The sequence below is a fragment of the Nipponia nippon genome, unplaced genomic scaffold (assembly GCF_047370975.1).
Source record: "Nipponia nippon isolate SJK-2023a ecotype South Korea unplaced genomic scaffold, ASM4737097v1 scaffold_2, whole genome shotgun sequence".
Lineage (NCBI taxonomy): Eukaryota > Metazoa > Chordata > Aves > Pelecaniformes > Threskiornithidae > Nipponia > Nipponia nippon.
The window spans coordinates 105,788,072-105,809,044 of NW_028262336.1; the positions used below are offsets into that span (position 1 = coordinate 105,788,072).

Here is a 20,973-nt window from a genome sequence, read left to right on the forward strand (position 1 = left end):
TTGTTGATCACTCGAAAGTATCAACCGCATTTTTTTAATTATATCTCACCACTGCAAATGTCAATCCAATGAAGACAGTACACAGATTTCAAAAGCTGAAAAACAAATATTTGTTGAAATACAGAGAAATGAATAGTAGTGTACATTGATCAATCTCTGCATAAAACTGTAATTCTGTTTGCAACTATAAACGAAAATATTTAACCCATAGGTTTTCTCTACCTCCTTAAGAATTGCATTTCAAAATGTTTCCATCATTTAAACAAAAACTAACTCTCTGTGATGGGTTGACCATGGCTGGATGCCAGGGTCCCACCAAGCTGCTCTACCACTCCCCTTCCTCAGCTGAACAGTGAGGAAAAAAATATGACAAAAGGCTCATGGGTTGAGATAAGGACAGGGAGATCACTCAGCAATTACTGTCACAGGCAAACCAGACTCGATTTGGGGAAATTAATTTAATTTATTACCAATCAAAAATCAGAGTAGGGTAATGAGAAATAAAACCAAATCTTGAAAACAACTTCCCCTCAACCCTCCCTTCTTCTCAGGCTTAACTTCACTCCCAAATTCTCTACCTCCTTCCCCCAAGCAGTGCAGGGGGACAGGGAATGGGGGTTGCGTCAGTTCATCACACATTGTCTCTGCCAATCCTTCCTCCTCAGGGGGAGGACTCCTCACACTCTTCCCTTGCTCCAGCGCGGGGTCCCTCCCACGGGAAACAGTCCTCCATGAACTTCTCCAACGTGTATCCTTCCCATGGGCTGCAGTTCTTCACAAACTGCTCCAGTGTAGGTCCCTTCCACAGGGTGCTTCAGGAACAGACTGCTCCAGCGTGGGTCCCCCACGGGGTCACAAGTCCTGCCAGCAAACCTGCTCCAGCTTGAGCTCCTCTCTCCATGGGGTTCACAGGTCCTGCCAGGAGCCTGCTCCAGCGCAGGCTTCCCACGGGGTCACAGCCTCCTTTGGGCATCCACCTGCTCCAGCATGGGGTCCTCCACAGGCTGCAGGTGGATATCTGCTCCACCATTAACCTCCATGGGCTGCAGGGGGACAGCCTGCCTCACCATGGTCTTCACCACAGGCTGGAGGGGAATCTCTGCTCTGGCACCTGGAGCACCTCCTCCCCTTCCTTCTTCACTGACCTTGGTGTCTGCAGAGTTGTTTCTCTCACACATTGTCACTCCTCTCTCCAGCTGCAGTTGTGCAGGGTTGGGTTTTTTTCCCTTCTTAAATATGTTATCCCAGAGGCGCTACCACTGTTGCTGATGGGCTTGGCCTTGGCCAGCTGCAGGCCTGTTTTGGAGCCAGCTGGCATTGGCTCTATCGGACATGGGGAAAGCTTCTAGCAGCTTCTCACAGAAGCCACCCCTGTAGCCACCCCCGCTACCAAAACCTTACCATGTAAACCCAATACACTCTGAGACCAGGACTGTATCACTACAATCCCCCAAAACTCCAACACCTTCAAAACCCGAGCATTATCCCAGACATTGTCCTCACAAAGCATCATAATATATTTTTTTCTATGACATTTTACTCCCCCAAAGATTGGTCTGATTACTTATTCTTCCTCTACAGCTTATCTGGTTGCTTATAACAATGAAAGACTTCACGCAAGTCTTTGTTTTCAGTCACAGTACAAACCTACTGACCTAGAATGGTTATTCAACCTACAAATATATGAGAAGAAAAAAAATGTTGAAAAAAAAAATTTAAAATATTACTAGGGAAACTGAACACAGATTAAGAAGCTGGAAGCTACCATATAGCAGTACCAAAATGCATTAACAATTCCCACTAAATGCTGCTTTCCTCAATAACTCTCTTGGCTGTATTAATTTTTAATAATGCCTCCGTAGCCTTTCATTATAGTGTTTTAAAGATCTCATTTTGCTACACTAAGTATAGACTATTTAGTTGGATTTCAATTTTCTAAATAAATAGAAATGCCAAAGAGTTTTTCTTAAGTCAGGATTTGGTTTTAGACCACAAACAATTCCTTCCTATCTCCCAGGAAACCTTCAGGATTTCTTAAAGGACTTTTAAATCAAAATTCACGTTGGCTGCACTGTCAGCTGCAGCTTGTACCACATCTTGCTTGTACTATGAAGTGTGTGGTCTCCTCAACAGCTTATACTCTAAAATGCATATATACGGAAACTTTTAAACCCAAGATATTTTAAAAACTAATGCAGCAAAAAACATAGAGCCAGTTCAGATATACTGCTCAAGTAAAAAAACCCCAATCCTCATCCTCAAAACACACTCACAAAAGCCCTAGTACCTATAAGGGGCTGGGGGGAAACACAACACTTCAAGAGACAGTAATATTGAAAGACATAACATAACCATGGACAGAGTTCAGAAAACTGAATCCCTGTGTTAGTAGGCTGGCATCAGTTTAGTTCAGGTTGCTTAACCAGCTTCCTTACTGATGAAGCCCTAAGATCTACTGTAACTCCACAAGGAGCATCTGAGAGACAATTCTGAAATAGTAATTTAAACAAGGTGCTCCTAAGATTCCTCTGACCTCCAGAAAGGATTTAGCTTGTATCAACACTTCAAGCTTCTTATGGCTTTTTCTGCACACCTGGATAATATCAGATTTTGGTACAAGACACATTTAGTAGTGATCTCAGCCAGAAAAAAGATACATTATATGTGCTGCTTTTCAGGGTGAAGTAAGCTTTGCCTAAAACAGAGCTCAACTGACTTGAAGTAAGTTGAAAAGCCAGTTATGTCATAACTAGTGCAGGAGAAGAGCTCAATTACAAGTATCTGCAGCCATTCTAACTTCAGAGGACAGGCTAGAACCACAAACGTAAGCTGTGACAAACAATCCAAGAGCTTAAATCTGGACTATAAAAAAAAAAAAAAAGGTTTTTTCTATTTACACTCTGAAATCTCTTAACTGCTTTAACTTTAGTTTTAAGAGAAGGATTTCTTACTTAAAAAATTTAACACAAAGTGTTTTGAAGTCCACATGTGGGCTTAGACTCTGGTATTAACAGATGGTGGCAATTCCCTCAGACACTTCAAAAATTCATAAAACATCACATAACCAGTCATTTCAAGGTCTTTGTAAATCCAGGCGGACACTGCATCACTGAGAGAAGATAACCTGTTGTACTCAGGGTTTTCCATTCATACTGTTAAAAGTTTTTTGTAAATGCAAAGCTTCCTTTCAGCAGTATCAGCTAAACTTCACCTAAACAATTAGCTTCCAGGTTTTTTGTGCTGATACTTTTAAGAACAGACTCAACTGGAAAAGTATCAGTTTTGACAGTCTAAAAGGTATCAGCTTATATGGTTTAGTCTCCTTCAGTTGAAACTTCCGCTTCCCACTTTCCCATCCTTCCTTTTTTGATTGTTGCTTTTGGTTACATCAAAGGCTCTTAATAGATGTTTTACATGTATTTGCATTAGTTTGAGCTGTTGGGTTTCTGAAGAAGTGATAGCTGGCTTAGTAAACTACACCTCCAAGTGGGTAAAAGGATTACAGACTTGAAAACTATTTTTTAACTAAACCAGGACATGCAACAAAGCAAGTAGATCCAAATTTGTCCTGAAATATAATTTAATCACTTCTTATTAAAAAAAAAAAAAAAATCACATAAGCTATTTTACTATAATTAATTTTCCCTTGTTATAAAAAAACATTTATACTAGTAATAAGGGCAATCATCACAATTGTGAGAACTGGGAATAACCTGCTTCTGGGGTTTTAGGAAACACTTGTAACTATCAACTTCTTCATTGAAGAACAGTCCGTTTTAAAGACAGTATCAACTCCTCTTCACTGAGCACTACCTTTAAAGTGTCAAATACTGTACTGTATCAACTGTCAAAGACTGACTCCCTCTCAGTGACTAAGCCTACACATTGTTCCAGTCACAATGTGTTTATTATTGTATAAGTTACTTTGTATGAAAGAATTATTTTCTTTGCATGAAACATGAACTACAAAAATTTTGTTACAATCATCTTTGCTTAATATATTACAGTTCCTAAGTTACATATAGTTATACGCACATAAAGTGCTATTGAACATTTAATCTATAAATATTAGACTATATATAAAGTCATGAATTTATTATTTTCAACAAACTCAATGCAGAACTTCATCAGCTTTGGCTCTATACTGACTATTAGTATTTTTTCCTTTCTGTTATCAAGCATCTGTAACTTTGAAGACTATGCTAATGGCTCTTCTAGTTTAATTTCAATTCATGCTAATTCGTTGAAGAAGGTAGTATTTATAGTATATGTTAAGAGCCACAAAGTTCATTAACTCAGTATTAAGCCATTAATATTAACTTCATATATTTGCAGCAGAATATCAAAGGTAGCTACATTTTATATTTCGGAAATCCAAGAAATAAAGCTTACCTACAACCATAACTGATTTGCAGAACTGACAGACACTCTCAGGCTTGTGTGTGTGTTTCATCCAAGGCTATCTATTAACAAGCAGGCACAACAGATGAAAAGCAAACACTCACTGCTGTGGCTCACGGAGGTCTGTTTTCTTTTTTGGCTGCATGTGGTGCAAATTGTCCTTTGCTGGGTTAGGCATAGCAATATTGACTGTATTATTTGTGGTAGATATTGCAGCTCATACTGTGAGATGAGGAAAAGGGTTGCTATAATTAAAAGGCTTCCCAGACTCCACCTCCCACTTTTTTGGAAAGGGAGCGCTATTATCTGCACAAGAAGAATAAAGATCTAAATGTGTGAATGATTAAGGGATTGGAACATCTGACATACAAAGAAAGGCTGAAGAGAGCTGGGATTGTTTAGCCTTAAGAACACAAGGTTTGAAGAGGTCTTATAAATGTGTATGTGTATTTGTAGCAGGGGTAGAGTGGGCAGGGAGTAGAGACAAGGGAGTCAGACTCTTCTCAGTGGCACCCAGTGACCGGATGAGTAGCAAAAGGCAAAGGAAACTCCACTTACTCCTAAGTAAAAACTTGACATGGGAGTCTCCATCCTTAGAAATATCCAAAACCCAGCCAGACAAGGCCCTGAGCAACTTGTTCTAGTTGATGCTGCTTTGAGCACAGATTTTTGTCTAGACATCTCCAGAGGTCCTTTCCATCCTCAGCTGTTCTACCTTTGAAATTTCTGTGATTCTGCTAGTTTATGAAAGTGCTCTGACAATGAAGTTTCAGGAGGATGTTGTAGCGTTAGTGCCAAAGAGAAGAATGGAGAGGCATGATCATTACATGATTTGAGGGCGGGGGGAGCGTGTTGCATACGGCCCCAGGACAGTATGCTGAAGATTCTTTTCAGATGGACTCAATTCACTTCAGCCTTGGATAGTAGATGCAACTCTAACAGGCCCTTCTTGTAAGTCTATTTCTGCATTCACATAATGCTCTCTAAGATATCAAAAGATGCAATGGAAGCTGCAACATTTCCATGAAGAACAGAGTGGATGAGAAAGCCTTTCAAATCACCTAAAAGCTGCATAAAACAAACCAAACAAAAACCAGAAGACTTCTGCAGGTCATTTGGAGGTATACATGCCATAGCTGAAGACACAGAAGAAAAAGCAAAGAGAAGACTTCTGGAACCCCAGAGACTAAGACATGGGGCAGGGGCTCCACAAATCTCTTTAGGGAAAAAGAATTAGAAGAATGAAGTAGCTTCCACCTCCTGAGCATCTTGCTTGGAAGACGTTATTCAGTCAAATGCAGTCTTACACAAATGTTTCCGTAAGTTTCAGCTATTCAGCATATGAATATTAACAGCTAAGTAGCCATCAGTCACAGATACGACTCACAAATATCACACGCCTTGCCATTTACCAGAACAGATAATGTATTTCACTGGAGCAACAGAAGGAAAAGAGGGCATGCTGATATTAATTTTTTGACAACTTTATGTCATCAAACTTCTTGCTCATGGAGGAACATGTTGAGGCAAACAGTCCTATTGGACATGTAAACACTGAGTTTACATGATGGCTTTTGTTGGAGCTCTCAATCTCAAAAGGAAACAGCAAAAGTCACCAGCCATGAAAGTGTAACACACCACTTAGTAAGGTTCTTTAACTCCCTCCTCTTTCCGTAACTTAACATACCCACAACACACCTTTCGGAGGCCCTTTGATAAGTTTCATCTATTAAAATTATGATTTGAAGAGGGATGAAGCTGCTTTCTTCCTACAAAATTGGCTTTTGCTTCTCATTTCAGACACCAGCTCTTGCCCCATTCTCTCAACATTCCAACTGCTACAATTAAACAGCTGCAGCTAATGCTTTTCTGCAAAGATGCTGAATCCCCAAGTCCATTCTCCAGACCCCTGGGAAGCTCATTCTCCCTGCATAGCATCCTCAGATATAATAGTTCAAACCCTGCTTTTCAAGACCTTCTTTTACATTTATAGTGCTTTACCCTTTCCCAATCCTTAGGTACAGTTGCTCACATTATGGAGATGCTACACAATTGGAGCTGACAAAACTCTGTAGCTACATTCTGATGTATACGTCCCATTGGAAGGGACAGACAGCTTTCCCATTCTGCTAGCTATAAAACATAAATTCAACTTTAAGCAAGAATGCTCCCCTATTTTCAAAGTAATCTTTTTATTTCTTTTCTTCTTCTTTTTTTTTTTTTTTTTTTTTTTTAAATTTAAGGTTCTTAACACTAAAAGTGACATAGGAAGATTTTTAGCACACAATTATATCAAGAAGTATTTTTTGGATGCAGTGAGCTACACAAAGTATTGCTGAAGAGTAAGAGCAAACTCTGATCCACCAGGCATGAGCAATCCAAGACAGGGATTGGCTTCAGTCAGTTCATTACTAGCTTGAATGTGTATTTCATGGTTACTATCCTATATGTAATGAAAGCATATTTTATCATTTTCTATAATTCTGTAGCAGGAGTCTTTGTTTCAATAGGTTTGTACAGGCTCCTTTGTGAATCAAAGGATGTGTTGTTTCCAAATTCATATTTGTGTTTATAAATATTCAAAACATTTTCTTTTTACAAAACAAAAGAGAAAAAAACTAAAAAAACCCCTGTTATAGTGACTCTTAAAGCAGGCAATCAAAAGTCAATAAAATTAGAAAATTTTATGTAATTGAGTATTTGTCACAGAATATGAAGACTTAAAAGGCAAAAAAAAAAAGTGACTAAATTATTACAATGCCATATCGCTGGTACTGGAGTTAGTTTAGGAGGCTCCACTCAGAGAATGATTATTTCCATCCTTCTTTCTACACTGCCCAGGTACTACAAAAGCCATCAGGTACCAAAAAGCATGATTAAACGTGCTCAAATGAATAACAATTTCACTTGTAAGTGAATATCTTGCCCTATCTCACTTTCAGCTAATTCAAAAACCTAATACCTATTCTGCATAGTTAAGAAAGGCTTCCAACTGTAAACAAAAGGGCAGTGAAAGAAACATCATTTTCCAAATATAGAAGTCAAGCATTTGTAAGCTGTTGAATAGCATAAGCAGTATTCACATTTATGCAAGCTTTCAGTGAATTGTTATGTTGTAACAATTTCACTGATGCAACCCAATTTCAAATTAAAGCAGGGTAGTCACATTATAGGGTTGCATTAATATACATGAATCGACATCACTGGTATAAATCTCAGTAACACCAAAACTAGACTTATTTATTTACTGAAGATTATTATTTTCCACGTACTTCAAAAGAGGAACAAACTCTAAACCACAAAAATTACCAGAACACAAATTTTAGCAGAGTCAGGAGGCTGATCAGAAGTTGAAGTGCTTCTCTACTTGAAATAACAGATAATCTTTCTCTTAGAGATGAATGTCATTAACAATCTTCCTAAATTGGAAGTTATGAAACTATAGTTCAAATAGCTGAAATCCATCATAATCCTATAGTTGAAACAGGTATTTCTATTATTAAGGAAGCAATTTGTGACTCTCAAAAAAAAAAAAAAAAGGATTATTTGTGAATTGTTCATTACCTTTACGCTGAATATCATATATTGAATACTGTATCATTCATAGTACATCCAAGCCAAACCTTTGCAAGGCAGAAGTGGGATGTAGATCATCAAATTCAAAACTGATGTTTCAAAAGATCTGCTGCCTCTGATTACAAAAGCAAGTGCTAAATTTGATTCAGACTTAAAGAAAGCTTAAGGGTTCTGCCTATGCAAGAATTAATAAAACTCCACAATGGGGCATTTCCAAAAATATGAATGGTAATTACAGATCAAATTTCATCACAAAATAAATGGCACTTCATCAACATAAACACACACTACTACACTGACCCTCTGGCCACCAGGCATATACAAGATATACAAGTAGCTGCAATGATACTGTTCTGTGTAAAGTACTACAAAATGCTATAGTAACAGGAGAGCAACACAAGTTGATTTGAAACGGCAGATTTACTGAGACAGACTAAGATACAAAAACAAAAAAAGTGCAGTACCAAGTAATGAACACATCAGATTAAGAGACTGATTTGAAATAGCTTGGATAGCTTATTAAGTTAATACAGCAGTGTTAATACTGTGCACAGTATTTATCAGGACATAAAAGTCTCAGTTTTGGTACTAACCCAATCACAGATTTTATTCCACTTTGACTAAGTTCAATATGGCATGAAAAGGGACAAATGCTTCAGTAGGAATTCAGAGATGATTATGAACTTTGAGCGTTGTTTTGTTTTGTGGGTTTTTTGGTTTGTTTTTTTTTTTTTTTTTAACAATGTAATATAGACAATGATTCATATATTTGACAAGCATGAGTGGAGACACTGAAAAGCATTAATATAAGAAAAAACTGCACCACAGCCTCCTAGACATCAACCTCGTGAATGTAATGAACCATGCCCCTTTACTTCTACCCTTTGAGTACTCATCTGAAAGCCAAGGGGTGGAAGGGGAGAGTGAGGGGAAAATATGGAGGGGAGAGAAAGATTAGTATATAACTGAGTACACAGCTAAATGTTTAGTCTTGTAAAACACATGGTTTAAATGGGGAATCAGGTCACAATTTTGTAAAAATAGCATCTCAATAGAGAAAGGTGATAACCCTTTGCTCGATGCAAAGGGAGACAACACAGGTAGGGTCTCAGGTGGGAGTAGGGGGAAAGGCGAAAGACTGGAGGTGTTTTATTAATACCAGTCTCAGAACTTTATTACTTCAGTGTGACAAAAATAATAAAAAAGCCTTTAGGTATTCACCTCCCTTATAATCCATGAACTGAATCCTGTAAAGACAAGTAAGATGTACAGCTAAGAAGAAAACAGCTGTTCAGAGTTAAGCAGTAAGGAATACTCAGTGATATGCTCACCATGACAGATTTTAAAAAGTTATCGCCTATAGAAATGTATCAATCCATCATACCAAAACCACAGAGGTTTCCAAACCACCTGCTGAGATATCACTAGTGCTTCATGACTGATAAAAGGATTGAAAAAAATTCCCACCTATAAACACCTACTGTCAAAGATAAGATAAAAAAGCCAAAAGCAATCAGTTATACTAAAAGAAATTAAGTGAACATAGAGTAATTAAAAGGTTTTCTGTAACCAAAACTAAGTTTTCCATCAAAGCATTAGGTAATGACAACAGCCACAGTACTCTTAAGTAGCTGCCCCTGAATGCTTTACAAACTGTAGCATTGGATGCTTCTCTTTTCATATGGCTCTGGTAGCTTCTACAGTAACTTCCAGGCATAGCTTAGTATGGAGATAATATGAGCAGAATAAAAAGGGACCAGCGGGACAGACAGTAACTTGGACAAGGACTGCCACCTCCAGTTAAGTATTACCTAAAACAAAACTCACACACTAAAAAAAACAACCCAAAACCAAAAAAAGGAGCAACTTCAAAATTTCCCCAAAATTTACTTTTTTGAATAATACTATCAGCAGAGAATTATACTACAAAAATAGGAAGGCTTCCACCAAGAAAACGGAAAAAGATTCTCAAGCCTGCAAAGCCAGTTCCACAAGCAAAACAGAAGTCCTATGATGGAGGCTACAGCTCATGAGGCCCACGCTTCCTCAGAGTACAACAGCATCCAACAAACAAAAGTGATTCTTCCTCCCCACACAGGAGTAGAACTGCTTCACAGATGTTGCAGCAAACAAAACTGTAAATGGATTCAAAGCACTCAAATATCAAAAGCCAACTTGAGCTCAAGACGACCCTCAACCAGTGTTTGAAGAAAAGCAGTACCAAAGGGCGGGGGGGGACTCTTTCTTACCTATGCCTCCCTTTACATTTTTCCTCATGACCACTACTACAGAGAGCCTGTAGGGCAAGAAGGATCTCTCACATAATCCAACCCATTTGCTCTGAAGCTGCAAATGCCACTCCTGCAAGTACACTATGTGACAGAGCACTAAAAAATGGCTTACCTCTTGTGATGGGTGACTAACACTGAAGTAGGATGGAACAGCCAAGAAAATGAGAAGAGCTAGGCAGAAGCGTGGGCTGTAGTCAACAAGAACAGCAAGAGACTTTTTGAACTATGCCTCGTGTTTGACCTACTTCTTATAAGCACTCTCTAGCCTGACAAAACATATATAAAAGCTTTCCAGATTGCACAAGGAGAACCCTGGTCAGCTACACCTGCATCAGATTGAAATATGTTCAAATCTGCATCACATCATCCGTTCAAGATGCATAGGCAAAAGAAGCAGCAGTTGCTGCCAGCACCAGTTGCAATTTTTCAGTATCAGTCAGCTTCCTGTTCACCTTTCTTATTTCATGCTGCCATAGAATCAGCACTACAAAACTCAAAATCAAAAATTCTAGGAAATTCAAACTGGAAGAGAGAAAGCTTTCTAAAAGCTAAGAAACAATGCAATTCACGTAGTCAGGTTTGATGAAAGCTGGCCAGACAAGAGACAGTTCAAGATATGCACTGAAGAAAAAATTCCCAAGACCATTAAAATACTGGAAAAGCAGAGAATTAAGGAAGTCAGTAAAAATAATGAAAGGAAAGGCCATTGGAGATATATTATAGACAAACTAATTAAAGCCATGTGTGGAAATTTTGAACTAGGAAATAAGTGAAATGAAAATACACTTGAAGTAGAATAATACAGATGCACAGACTGACCCGCTTCCACCTTAGTATCATATTCACTGGAGCACCTGGTGCAGAACTTTATTTTAAACATCAGTCTAACACATATTGTAAGTACTAAAGGATATCAAGAAGAAATGAACTATGGAGAATAACAACAAGCACTTCTATCACAGCAATAACAACATCCTTGACAGTACCCTAAGAAAACTAATAGAGCTGTTCAAAGGGGAAAGGCCTCCTCATCAACAGAAGCACAAAACTGGTGTCAAAATACCCCCAAAGAGAAATCACTAAGACCAATTAGAGGATTAGGTTGTTTGCAAGGAAAGCCTTTTCCAGTTTGGTGCTTTGCAGGACACAAGGGTCAGTGAACACTCAGAGAGAGCATGTTGAACCTGGGAATCCATATTAAACCCAGGGACCAAAACCAAAATAACAGAACCATTACAGAAGAATGCATGGGGTATGATGAGGAGTTCCCTCCTACTTCCAGAGATGTAAAAAGAATACAATATTCCATAAAATAATTCTAGAAAAGCCTTCAGCTCATAGACTCTTAACATCTTCTGACCTTCATACCATTAACACTAGAAGGTTTTTTAAGGATAACTGTAAGCAGTTCATAGGCATTGGCATATAAAGGGCTGAACCCTCTCTCCATTATGTCTTCCACTGCAATGTGAAACAATGAAAAATAACAAAAGCAATACTAGAAACTCTACCAAGTGATACTCCATTAAACAAATTCACCAGTATAACATAACTTTGAACACCCAGTAAGTTCAGAGGAAAAGACGTGTCACTAGAAAACAGAAAAGCATCAAGAGAAACAACTAATCCCATAAACAGCGTAGGCATGCCCAAGAACAAAATACTGACTGAGCTTAAAGTCAACTGTTAAAATTCAGCAAAGCTGAAAATCCAACAACATATTAGACACGGAAAAAGATTTTCAGCACTGCATAAAAAGCACTTCTTCATCTCATAGAGACAATAAATCATCATGTCCATCAGCATCAGAAGGTACCACGTGAAGTAAGCCTGAAATGCAGTAATAGAGATCACAGTGTGAGGCCACCAAAACAAACATTTAAAGTTAAAAACTGTCCAAGAGAAACCCTAAGAAGAAAACTTAAAGAGGAAAGAAGAGTGACCATCTCTATGACAAGGGCAAGCCAAACCAAAGTTTTGTCTCAGACATTTGCTGCTGCTTTCACACAGATGCAGGAAGAATGAATAGACTTAGTTAAGCTTTACACAGAGGAGCAGTAATCTCAGATAAGAAAATAAAAAAAAAGTATCTTGATCTTTAACTTCTGATTCTCTCTGATAAAAGAAGTTGCAGCTATGCAGAATTCCGATACTAAAAAGGTATTACCACATGGCTTAGAGATACCCAACATGGTATAGTATAGGTTATATTTCTCTCAGAGACTCAACATATCAACCGACACACCAAACTGAGATCAGCTCTTTAAGCACTGTCCACTCATTGTCACACTTGCATCAAAAATCACTCAGAAATAGTAAAGGTAAAGGCTAAAGGGAAAAAAAAAAATTAAACAAAACAAACAAACAAAAAAACCAAATCAAGTTCTCCCTGTGCCCACCCACCCCTCAAAGAATGCTCCTAAAATACAAAACTGCATTTTATGTAAAGTTGCTAATAAAACCCTTAATACAGAATCAGATGATGTTTAGTAGTTTAGGGATATGCCATCAGCTTTACTTTGTATCTGCCATATTCACTATGTTTGTTTCACATGTGAGTAAATTAAGTTTCAAATATACAAGCGTAAGTTTGAGACATTCACTGCCCTGAGAAGAAAAAGATTAGCAGACACAATATAACCTCTCTCTGCTGTGGGAATACTGACTATTGTATATTAGAGTCCATCTGTTAAGTAATGACTGATCCAGAATGCATCGCTACTGCAGCAGACTCCCAAGCAGTTTCACATTCATATACGTCTCCCGATGCTGAGAGCACTGCTAAACACTCTTGCATTTATTTTTCAATATAAGCGTAGTTTTCAGCAATTGGAACTAATTAGTAGATAGATTTTATAGGCAAGCACTGTAACAAGCACTGTATGTCCTCCACAAAAATATCAAAACACATTCTAACCTCCCCCCACAAAGACAAGCCAATGTTAGTCCAGTTCCTGATGCATTAACAGCCAGAATTAAAATAAGCTTAAATATCAGTAAGAAGAATGAAAGAAGAAAGAAAACCAGGAAAGGATTAAACATCTTTGTATCTGTCATGATCCATACAAAGCCAGTTAATAAAAGAACTGTATGCTATTCCCTTATTTTGAGTGCTACTTTTAAAGCAATGGGTAATAATCCAATGAAGTTATGATGACTTGTACCACACTTGTACAAAAAAAAAAAAAAAAATATTTACAAATCACATTTCAGTTAAGTGTCAAACAGCTTGTAGAGAGGAGTGGGAAATATACCAGAGTACTGTTTTGACATATTCACAAAACTATTAGGGCTTTAACCCTGTGTGTTCAGATAAACCATAAATATTAAAATGACCTGACCAAACCATGTCTTTCCCTGCATGCTGCAGCTTTTCCATTCAGTCTGTGCTAGGTCAAATGCAAATAACTGTCAAACAGAAGAATACATCTTTTGGAAGTGTTTGAAACAAAATATATTCTTTACATGACTTTGTATAGAATGAGTGGACATTAGAAGCACTAAACTCATTTGAAACAAAGGCAGTTTCAATCAATTGCCATTCAGTTTTGAGCAGTCATTTTTCTATCCTATTTTATATGCAAAAATTGAGGATATTTCATTGACTGAACTGCTTCAAAAGCTTTGCTGCAGCAAATCTTGCATTCAGGAACAGCACCAAATTGCACATAATTGAAAGTGATTCATTTTTAGATCCACTCGTTTGGCTTCTGTAGGTTCCTCAGGCTTTGGTGTAGGTAGCGCAAAAACATTAAGTCATACAGTCCTGCAGTAACTCTTTCACTCCATGAAGTGAGCAGATGACTAAGGAGCTACGTTTTAGCATCTTGTCCTTGTTTCAAGCTATTTACCAGTGTACAATAGTGTTTTGCAATGCACAGACCTTAGACAAAATTAGCAACAGCGCTTACTTGGCAGACAAGAACGTGTTTTGGAAATTGTGGCAGATTATTAAGACATGAGCAACCCAATACAATACCGCAATACAACTAACTCTTTATTACAGATATTAAAGCATATTAAATCCTTGCAAAAATCTCCCTCCTCCCCCTTCCTCTACATAAAATACTCAACTAGCTCTGAGCTAACAGGGTTAAACCCTTCACATGTTTCAGCCACCAAGAAAAGATACCAGCTCAGGCTGCTTTTTTCTATCTTTTTCAATTAAAAACAGATACTACATTCACATCGCTCTTCTTCCAATGAGGAAGCCACCAGGTTATAGGGCAGTGTCCAGAACCTGAAATTGCAAATGACTTAATCTCCTTATTTTTCACATTGTGAATTGCACACACTCCAGTTCTGCAGGAGGCGGCCGGGGGGAGGCACTGGGAAGGGGAAGAGTGGCCTGTCTGTACTAGGTAGGGTCCTGCGTGGAGTTTAGGGAGTGCTGCAGGGGCTTCTGTCACACGCACGACGAGAAGAGCAGGTCGCGCTATTAACGGTGAGAGAGAGGAACAAGAGGAGTTTGGGAAGGAAAGATGGTTGGAGAAGGGCCGTACGCGTAGGAGGGACACAGGGCAGGGAAAATGAAGGTCCCTTTCGGGTTGCACGGGGCCGGGGGGGAGCAGGTGGGCTGCGCGGGCCGGTGCCCAGGGGCCCTCTGCCCGCCGGGGCGTCACCGGGGCGGGGTGCCCGGCCGCTTACCAGGTTCAGCACCGTCTCCACGATGTCCCGGTTGCTGACCTCCCCGACCTGGATGAGTCCGATGAGGACGGCGAATTTCATCCGGATATTGCGGATCGGCACCGACGGGTTAATCATCCCCGCGGGGAGCACTACGGAGCCGGAGCCCGACGCCCTCAGCTCCCCCATCACCGCGACGCTGCTGCCGCTGCCGCCACCGCCTCCACCGCCGGCTCCGACGGAGATGAGTCCCGCGGGCTGCGGGTCCGGCCCCGACACCGGCTTCTCGCTCGCCATTTACCCCCCGCCGTTACCGGCACCTGCCGCCGCCGCCGCCGCCTCCCCGCCCGGCCGGGCCAAGCCGCGCATCCACCGCAGTCGCACCCGGCGGGGCCGCAGGGAGCCGGCCCGAGGCGCAGGCACCGTCCCAGGAGCCGCTCCCCTGCTCCGCTATAATCAGGGATTATTATGGGCGCCGATGCCCCGTTAGCCGAAGGCTGCCCAGCCGGGGCCGCCTCCCCGCCGCGGGGCAGGAGGAGCAGGCGCCGCCGAGCGCGGTGCGGTGCGGCCCGGAGGAGGCGCGCGGAGCTGACGGGGGCGCGAGCGATCGCCGCTGCCGCTGTTGTTGTGGAGCCGAAACCGCCGCCGCTCACGCCGCCATGTTGCCGCCCCCTGCCTGCGGTAGCCGCTAGGGCGCCTGCGCCGAGCTCGTCGGGGGGAGTGGCCGGGCTGGGCCCCCCCTCAGCCGGCCGGGAGACAGGTGAGCAGGTGCACGGGGGCCGCGCTGCCGAAGCGGCGGCGTGAGGGGCCGCGCCGGGGAGCGGAGCGGCCGCCTCCCGCCGGGGTGCCGCAGGCCGGCACCCACCGGCCGCGGGGAGATTACGCAACGCCGCCCGAAGTGCGAGGGTGGCGCCCGCCCGCTTCGACGCGGGGCCGCCCCCCGGCCTCGGGCCCAGCCTCGCCCCTCCGCCCCAGGTCGCCCCCTGCGGGAGGGGCGGGCCGCTGCGCCGCCCCTCGGGCTGCCCGCTGGGCTGCGGGGTGGCGGCCGCCGCTGTGGGGGTTGGCGCCGTTGCCACACGCAGGCCTCCGCCGCGGGGAGGTGCCCCCGCCTCGCCTGCCCCAGGACCCGGCTGGCGAGGGGCCTTGGGCTGCCCCCCGGCCGGCTGGGCTGGGCCCTGCTGGGCGCCTCGGCCGGCTCCCGTGCTTTCGAGCCTCTGGGGTCTCTGTCCTGCCTTCCCTGCACTGGTCCCACGCTGTTCTGTGAGGAAAAGTGTATGGACGGGGACCGTTTGTTTGTTGTTTTGGGTTTTTTTTTTGGGGGGGGGTTGCAATTTCAATCTTAGCAAATGGGCAAGTTTACGTGCAAGTGTCAGGGGTTGTGCTCCTGAGCTGCGGCCCCCTTGGGGATGGGGAGGGACAGGGGAAACCCTGGGGTCTGCTAGTTTGAGAGCTCATGTGGTGCTTGTTCAAGGAGAGGGATATTGTTCCAGAGTTCTTGTTAATACTTGCACTCCTGGTTCTTGATGCTGGTGTTGCATCCAGAAATGTCCAGTTGACAGCAGTTCTACTGAGCCCCTTGGTTTCAGTGATGCCTCGGTGCCCTCAGTGGCCATGAGCATTTTTTCAAGCCTCTCCAGTATTATATCAGAGAAACAGAAGTACCTCTGATGTTTTGAGGAGGCTCAAATTATTCAAAGAGTTGTTTGAATAAAGTGGTATATATTTGCTCTACATGTGCTGGAGATAATCCATCCCTGTTCAAAAACATGTTTTGTCTTGGCTTCATAGTGACTGTCATCGCAAAGTTGAATTTTACAACAAATCTTGTCCACTGGTCTCAGAATACCATTCGTCCTGCCTGTTCTGTAACCACAAATTTGGGAATTTGGCTGGATTGCAGGTCCTTCTTATATCCAGCTTTAGATAATAAACTGTGTAAACACAATGAATCAGCAGGACTCCCATCACTACATCTTCCAGGATTACAGCAGCTGCTCTAAGCTCCACCAAGAAAAGACAGAGAAGACCTCAGCTCTGTACTGTGTGATGTATTAGCTCTACATGCTTGTAAATGCAGTTACATTTACTTGTTTGCAAGGTTCATAGGTGCTTGACAGTAGGCATAACCCAGATGCATAGACTTGACTTAAACAGCAGTTAGCTGGGAGTCACAGAACCAACATTATTTCGGAAAGCTGCAAAAGATGGGGAGAAAACCCAGAAGATTGCTTATGGGAGATAAGAAAGCACAAAGTTTTGCTGGAATGAAATTCCTTTACAATTTGCCACCATCCACGAGCAACCTTGTATGACTCAGAGTAAAGATATACTTTAATTTCGTATACTCGTGGAGGGGCCAAAAGTTCCATTCCCACCAGCCCCATAGCAGAACTAGCAAAACTGAATACACATGCACTTAACTGCTTTACTACAGAGTCAGCCCATCTTAGTTTAAACCCCCAAAGAGGAGTGTTCCAGTGAGGTAACCAGGCAGACTGTAGTGAATGAGAAGCTCTTGTATATCACAGGGTGAGTTCTGGGCACAATAACTTCCAGCTAGTGGATAATGATGAGCTGATGGAGGAGTGTGTTTCAAATTGCACTTGCTGTTTCTATCCTTGGCTGAAATAAGTCCTATTCCAGAAGCTTCAAAAACGATTCTCCAGAAAAGCCTAGGCAAAAATCCTTACCTTGGAAACATCAGTGAAGGATTCCATTACTTGTTTTGCCTTGCCCCATTTCCCATAAAAACAAGCAAACAAAAAAAGCCAATCCAAGAGGTACAACTTTTGGCTCTGTAGGAATGTTAAATTACTGTTCCAGTCTACAAACCAACTAGTTATGCAGATGTTCAAGTTAGGCTGCCCAAAACTCTTCAACTTGATTTCAAAAAGGAATATTTCCTGTTCTTAATGATGCTGTCTGGCAACCAGGAAACCTCTTAGAGTTGGAGGTCATCAAGTTTCTGTAATCTTAAGTTATTTAATTATGCAAATATTTTTGAAAATTCAAGAATACATGCCTTTGTTTTGGCAAAACTGAAACCTAAACCCAAAACTCTGTAACATTCACTAGAAATTGTAACACTCTTAACAGCTAACACTTGACAGTTCTCCCCTTTATTATTCCCATATCCACATCTGTTTAGTGAGGCATGTTGCTACAAATAGTATGCTTGGCTGGAAGCTTCATGTTAGCTGGTAGGTTGACCAGTTTTCTTATTCTGATTCATCAGGTGGCTGCTGCATGATAAATGGGTAGGGAGCTAAGTTATAATTGCTTTTCTACTGGTAAATATATTAATTTATATCTCTATCCACTTACCAACTTTTACAAATCCCAAAATAACTTTGTCACTTTGAGATCCATTGTTAAATTTGCTTAAAATTTGTCAAAGACTTGTTGTACATCTTTGTGATGGAACAGATGGACCAATAGCACAACCACATAAACTTCCTTTCTCTAGAAAAGTGGGGTAACAAAATATGGTTTGATATGTTTTATTATCTATTCTGTGGATGGAAGACTCCATGATTTACACACGTACCCAAATGCTGGGGTAATTCTTGACTACAGCTGTTCCATATACAGCTATCAATGCATTCCTCCACATTGAATGTCTGATAAAGTTGCAATCATGAGTTTGTTTAGAAGTTGTATTTGTGAAATCCTTCATCATATAATTTCCAGTTTAGGACTTGAACTAGCTGACTGTCATTTTCTCTGCTGAAATCATGTAATATACTATACACAGTATAGGAAAAAAACTCATATTAAAAGAAGGTGAATTCCCAACATTGTGTTAAAGAGGATAGACTTCCTTTAGTTCTTAAACTTTTATTTGGCTTTACAAATAGATTTTTACAAAATCGTTTTCTCTTTATTTTTATAAGCTGGAGCACTGTTAAGAAGTAGCTCTCTTCTCTAATCAACAGTGTTTCTTTTTGATAAGCAAACTTTCATTGAGGTGAGCCATTCATCAACTTATGTGAACATTATTGTAGCACTGGCATTCTGAAAGAACAACAAATCTGTAACACTGATCTCAGCCCTGTAGTAATTGCAGCGCTGGTGTTCATTTGCTTCCCTTTTAACACCTCATCAGATTCAAAATTAAAATGAGAGTACGTACGCTAGAAATGCTACAGGACATGATTCATTTCTTTAAGAATAATGTTTGTTTCATCTCCTTGGTATTGACGTGTTTGGTACAACGACTGGATTTGTCAGTGACAATTTCATTCATGAGGTAGATAGTTGGGTCCCAGTCCAGCAAAGTGTTCTGTATTAGCAAATCACGATATTTGCACAATTATAACCATTTTCAGTTCAGCTTGCAAGATAGTCATTGACACAGGCCCAGACTAGGTGTGGCCGCAGACAGTATGTGTGGAAGGATGCTATGCACTCCTTTATCCTTCACAAAAACAGGACTGATGCCAGGATCTGATCTTGTCCCTTTCTGTACCTTTCACAACACTTGCTCCCCAATGAAATGAGATGAAGCAAAGCCTTTGCTCCCAGAGCATGCCTTTGCTTCACCTGTAATAGATGACGAGAGGTTTATTTCATGATGGTCTTTAAATTTTTTCAGCCTCCATTCTCCATAAATGCCAGAAGGTGGTCTCAAACATAATTTCAAAAACCAAAGAAAAAGGCATGTATCCATGTTCCTATGCTTGCAACGTACACACAGATGGGGGAGAAAATAAAACTAACAAATAATTGTTTAAAGTTTTAGCTCAATTTTTATTTCAGTTGCAAAATAAATTGTAGCAATACTACTTTATTTTTTTGGGTAAAAAGATTATGTAGTCATTCAACTGAGAAGGCTTGAAAAAACATGTTTTAGAAGACAGAGTCTTGGCTACAAATAATGGAACTACTTAAGTGAATAGGGACTGGTTTGTACAGGCCTATATTTACACTAAATCTTAAGAGATTTTTTTTTTTTAATAGTGAAATGATGTATGTCAGGACTGAACCATGTTTGAAAGAGTTAGAGGATTTCCATTTATCTGCCACAGTGGCATCAAAATACTGCTTGCTTTACCGTGTCCATATGAGGACTCCTGTTGTATTTAATTAGACTATTCTCATGAGTAAGGATAATGTGATTTGTTCCTGTGCCAGGCTCAGGAAGTGCTATTAGCCCCTTTCTCTTGAAAACTAGAATTTCTTGTAAGTTTAAAATAAAAAGCTAGGAAGTACAAACTGAAAGGCTATCACAGCATCTAAATTTACCCTGCTGTGCATATGTATTGCACCAAATAGTTCCATTCACTGTTTTTAAACTTCCACATGACAGGGTACATTAAAGCAGAAGTAAAAAACCTGAAGTTAGAATTTTCTTGCTACTCTAACTGTAAATGATTTCTACCTGCTTTTTCTATAATTCCTTTTATTTAGTCTTGAAAGAGAAAAAACATGAAAGAAAAAACCTTGTATGTATTTCCAGAGGCAAGTTTTGTTATACCCTGTGCAATTTCAGAAACACTGTAACAGGCCTTCCAAGTGAGATTATAAACATTTCAATCACAGTGAAGCAGATGAGGCCAGTATGACTTCACTAAGTTATTTTGATTTTTATTGCAATAGGTTATTGAAATAATTCAGTTGTAATTTTAAAAAGACGTATTTAATATCTATATGAAATGTATTTTACCAAAATTATTTTTTTCTCTGCTTTCTGCACTCTGAGCAGTACAAATAAAGTAGATACTGTTTGTTATCATGATTGTAAATACTACTGGGAAGAATTCATTAAGCTTTTAGAGTAAAAAGAGGTAATAGTCTGAGAAGTAGTTAAACAGTAACCAGATCCACTTAAAATATAACTCTTACTTTTAAATGAAAATATGTATTCAATTTGTCTTTTTTTTTTTCTTAATTGCTTTCATTATGGTATAATCATAGTAAAAGATGCATAGATGTAAATAGCAGGATTCATGATATTACAGAAAACATACAGCACAATTTGTTAGGATAATGCATAGCTCTTATGCTCTTGGCTTTGAAAGGGTTTATTCTGCGATTGATTCACAGATCTTGCTTTAAAACCATGAGTTTGAGCTGCTTA

General features: G+C 40.5%; 1 protein-coding gene across 7 annotated transcripts in view; it reads right to left on the reverse strand.

The window, feature by feature from the left end:
- NBEA (neurobeachin) overlaps nt 1-15,573 on the reverse strand; it is a 513,742-nt gene extending 498,169 nt beyond the window's left edge. For all 7 annotated transcript variants that reach the window (XM_087756962.1, XM_087756961.1, XM_087756957.1 and 4 more), the window contains exon 1: nt 14,916-15,573. In XM_087756962.1, the coding sequence (XP_087613088.1) occupies nt 14,916-15,191 (276 nt within the window). In that variant the 5' untranslated portion in view covers nt 15,192-15,573. The remainder of the gene's footprint in view (nt 1-14,915) is intronic.
- Nucleotides 15,574-20,973: the final 5,400 nt, after the last annotated feature.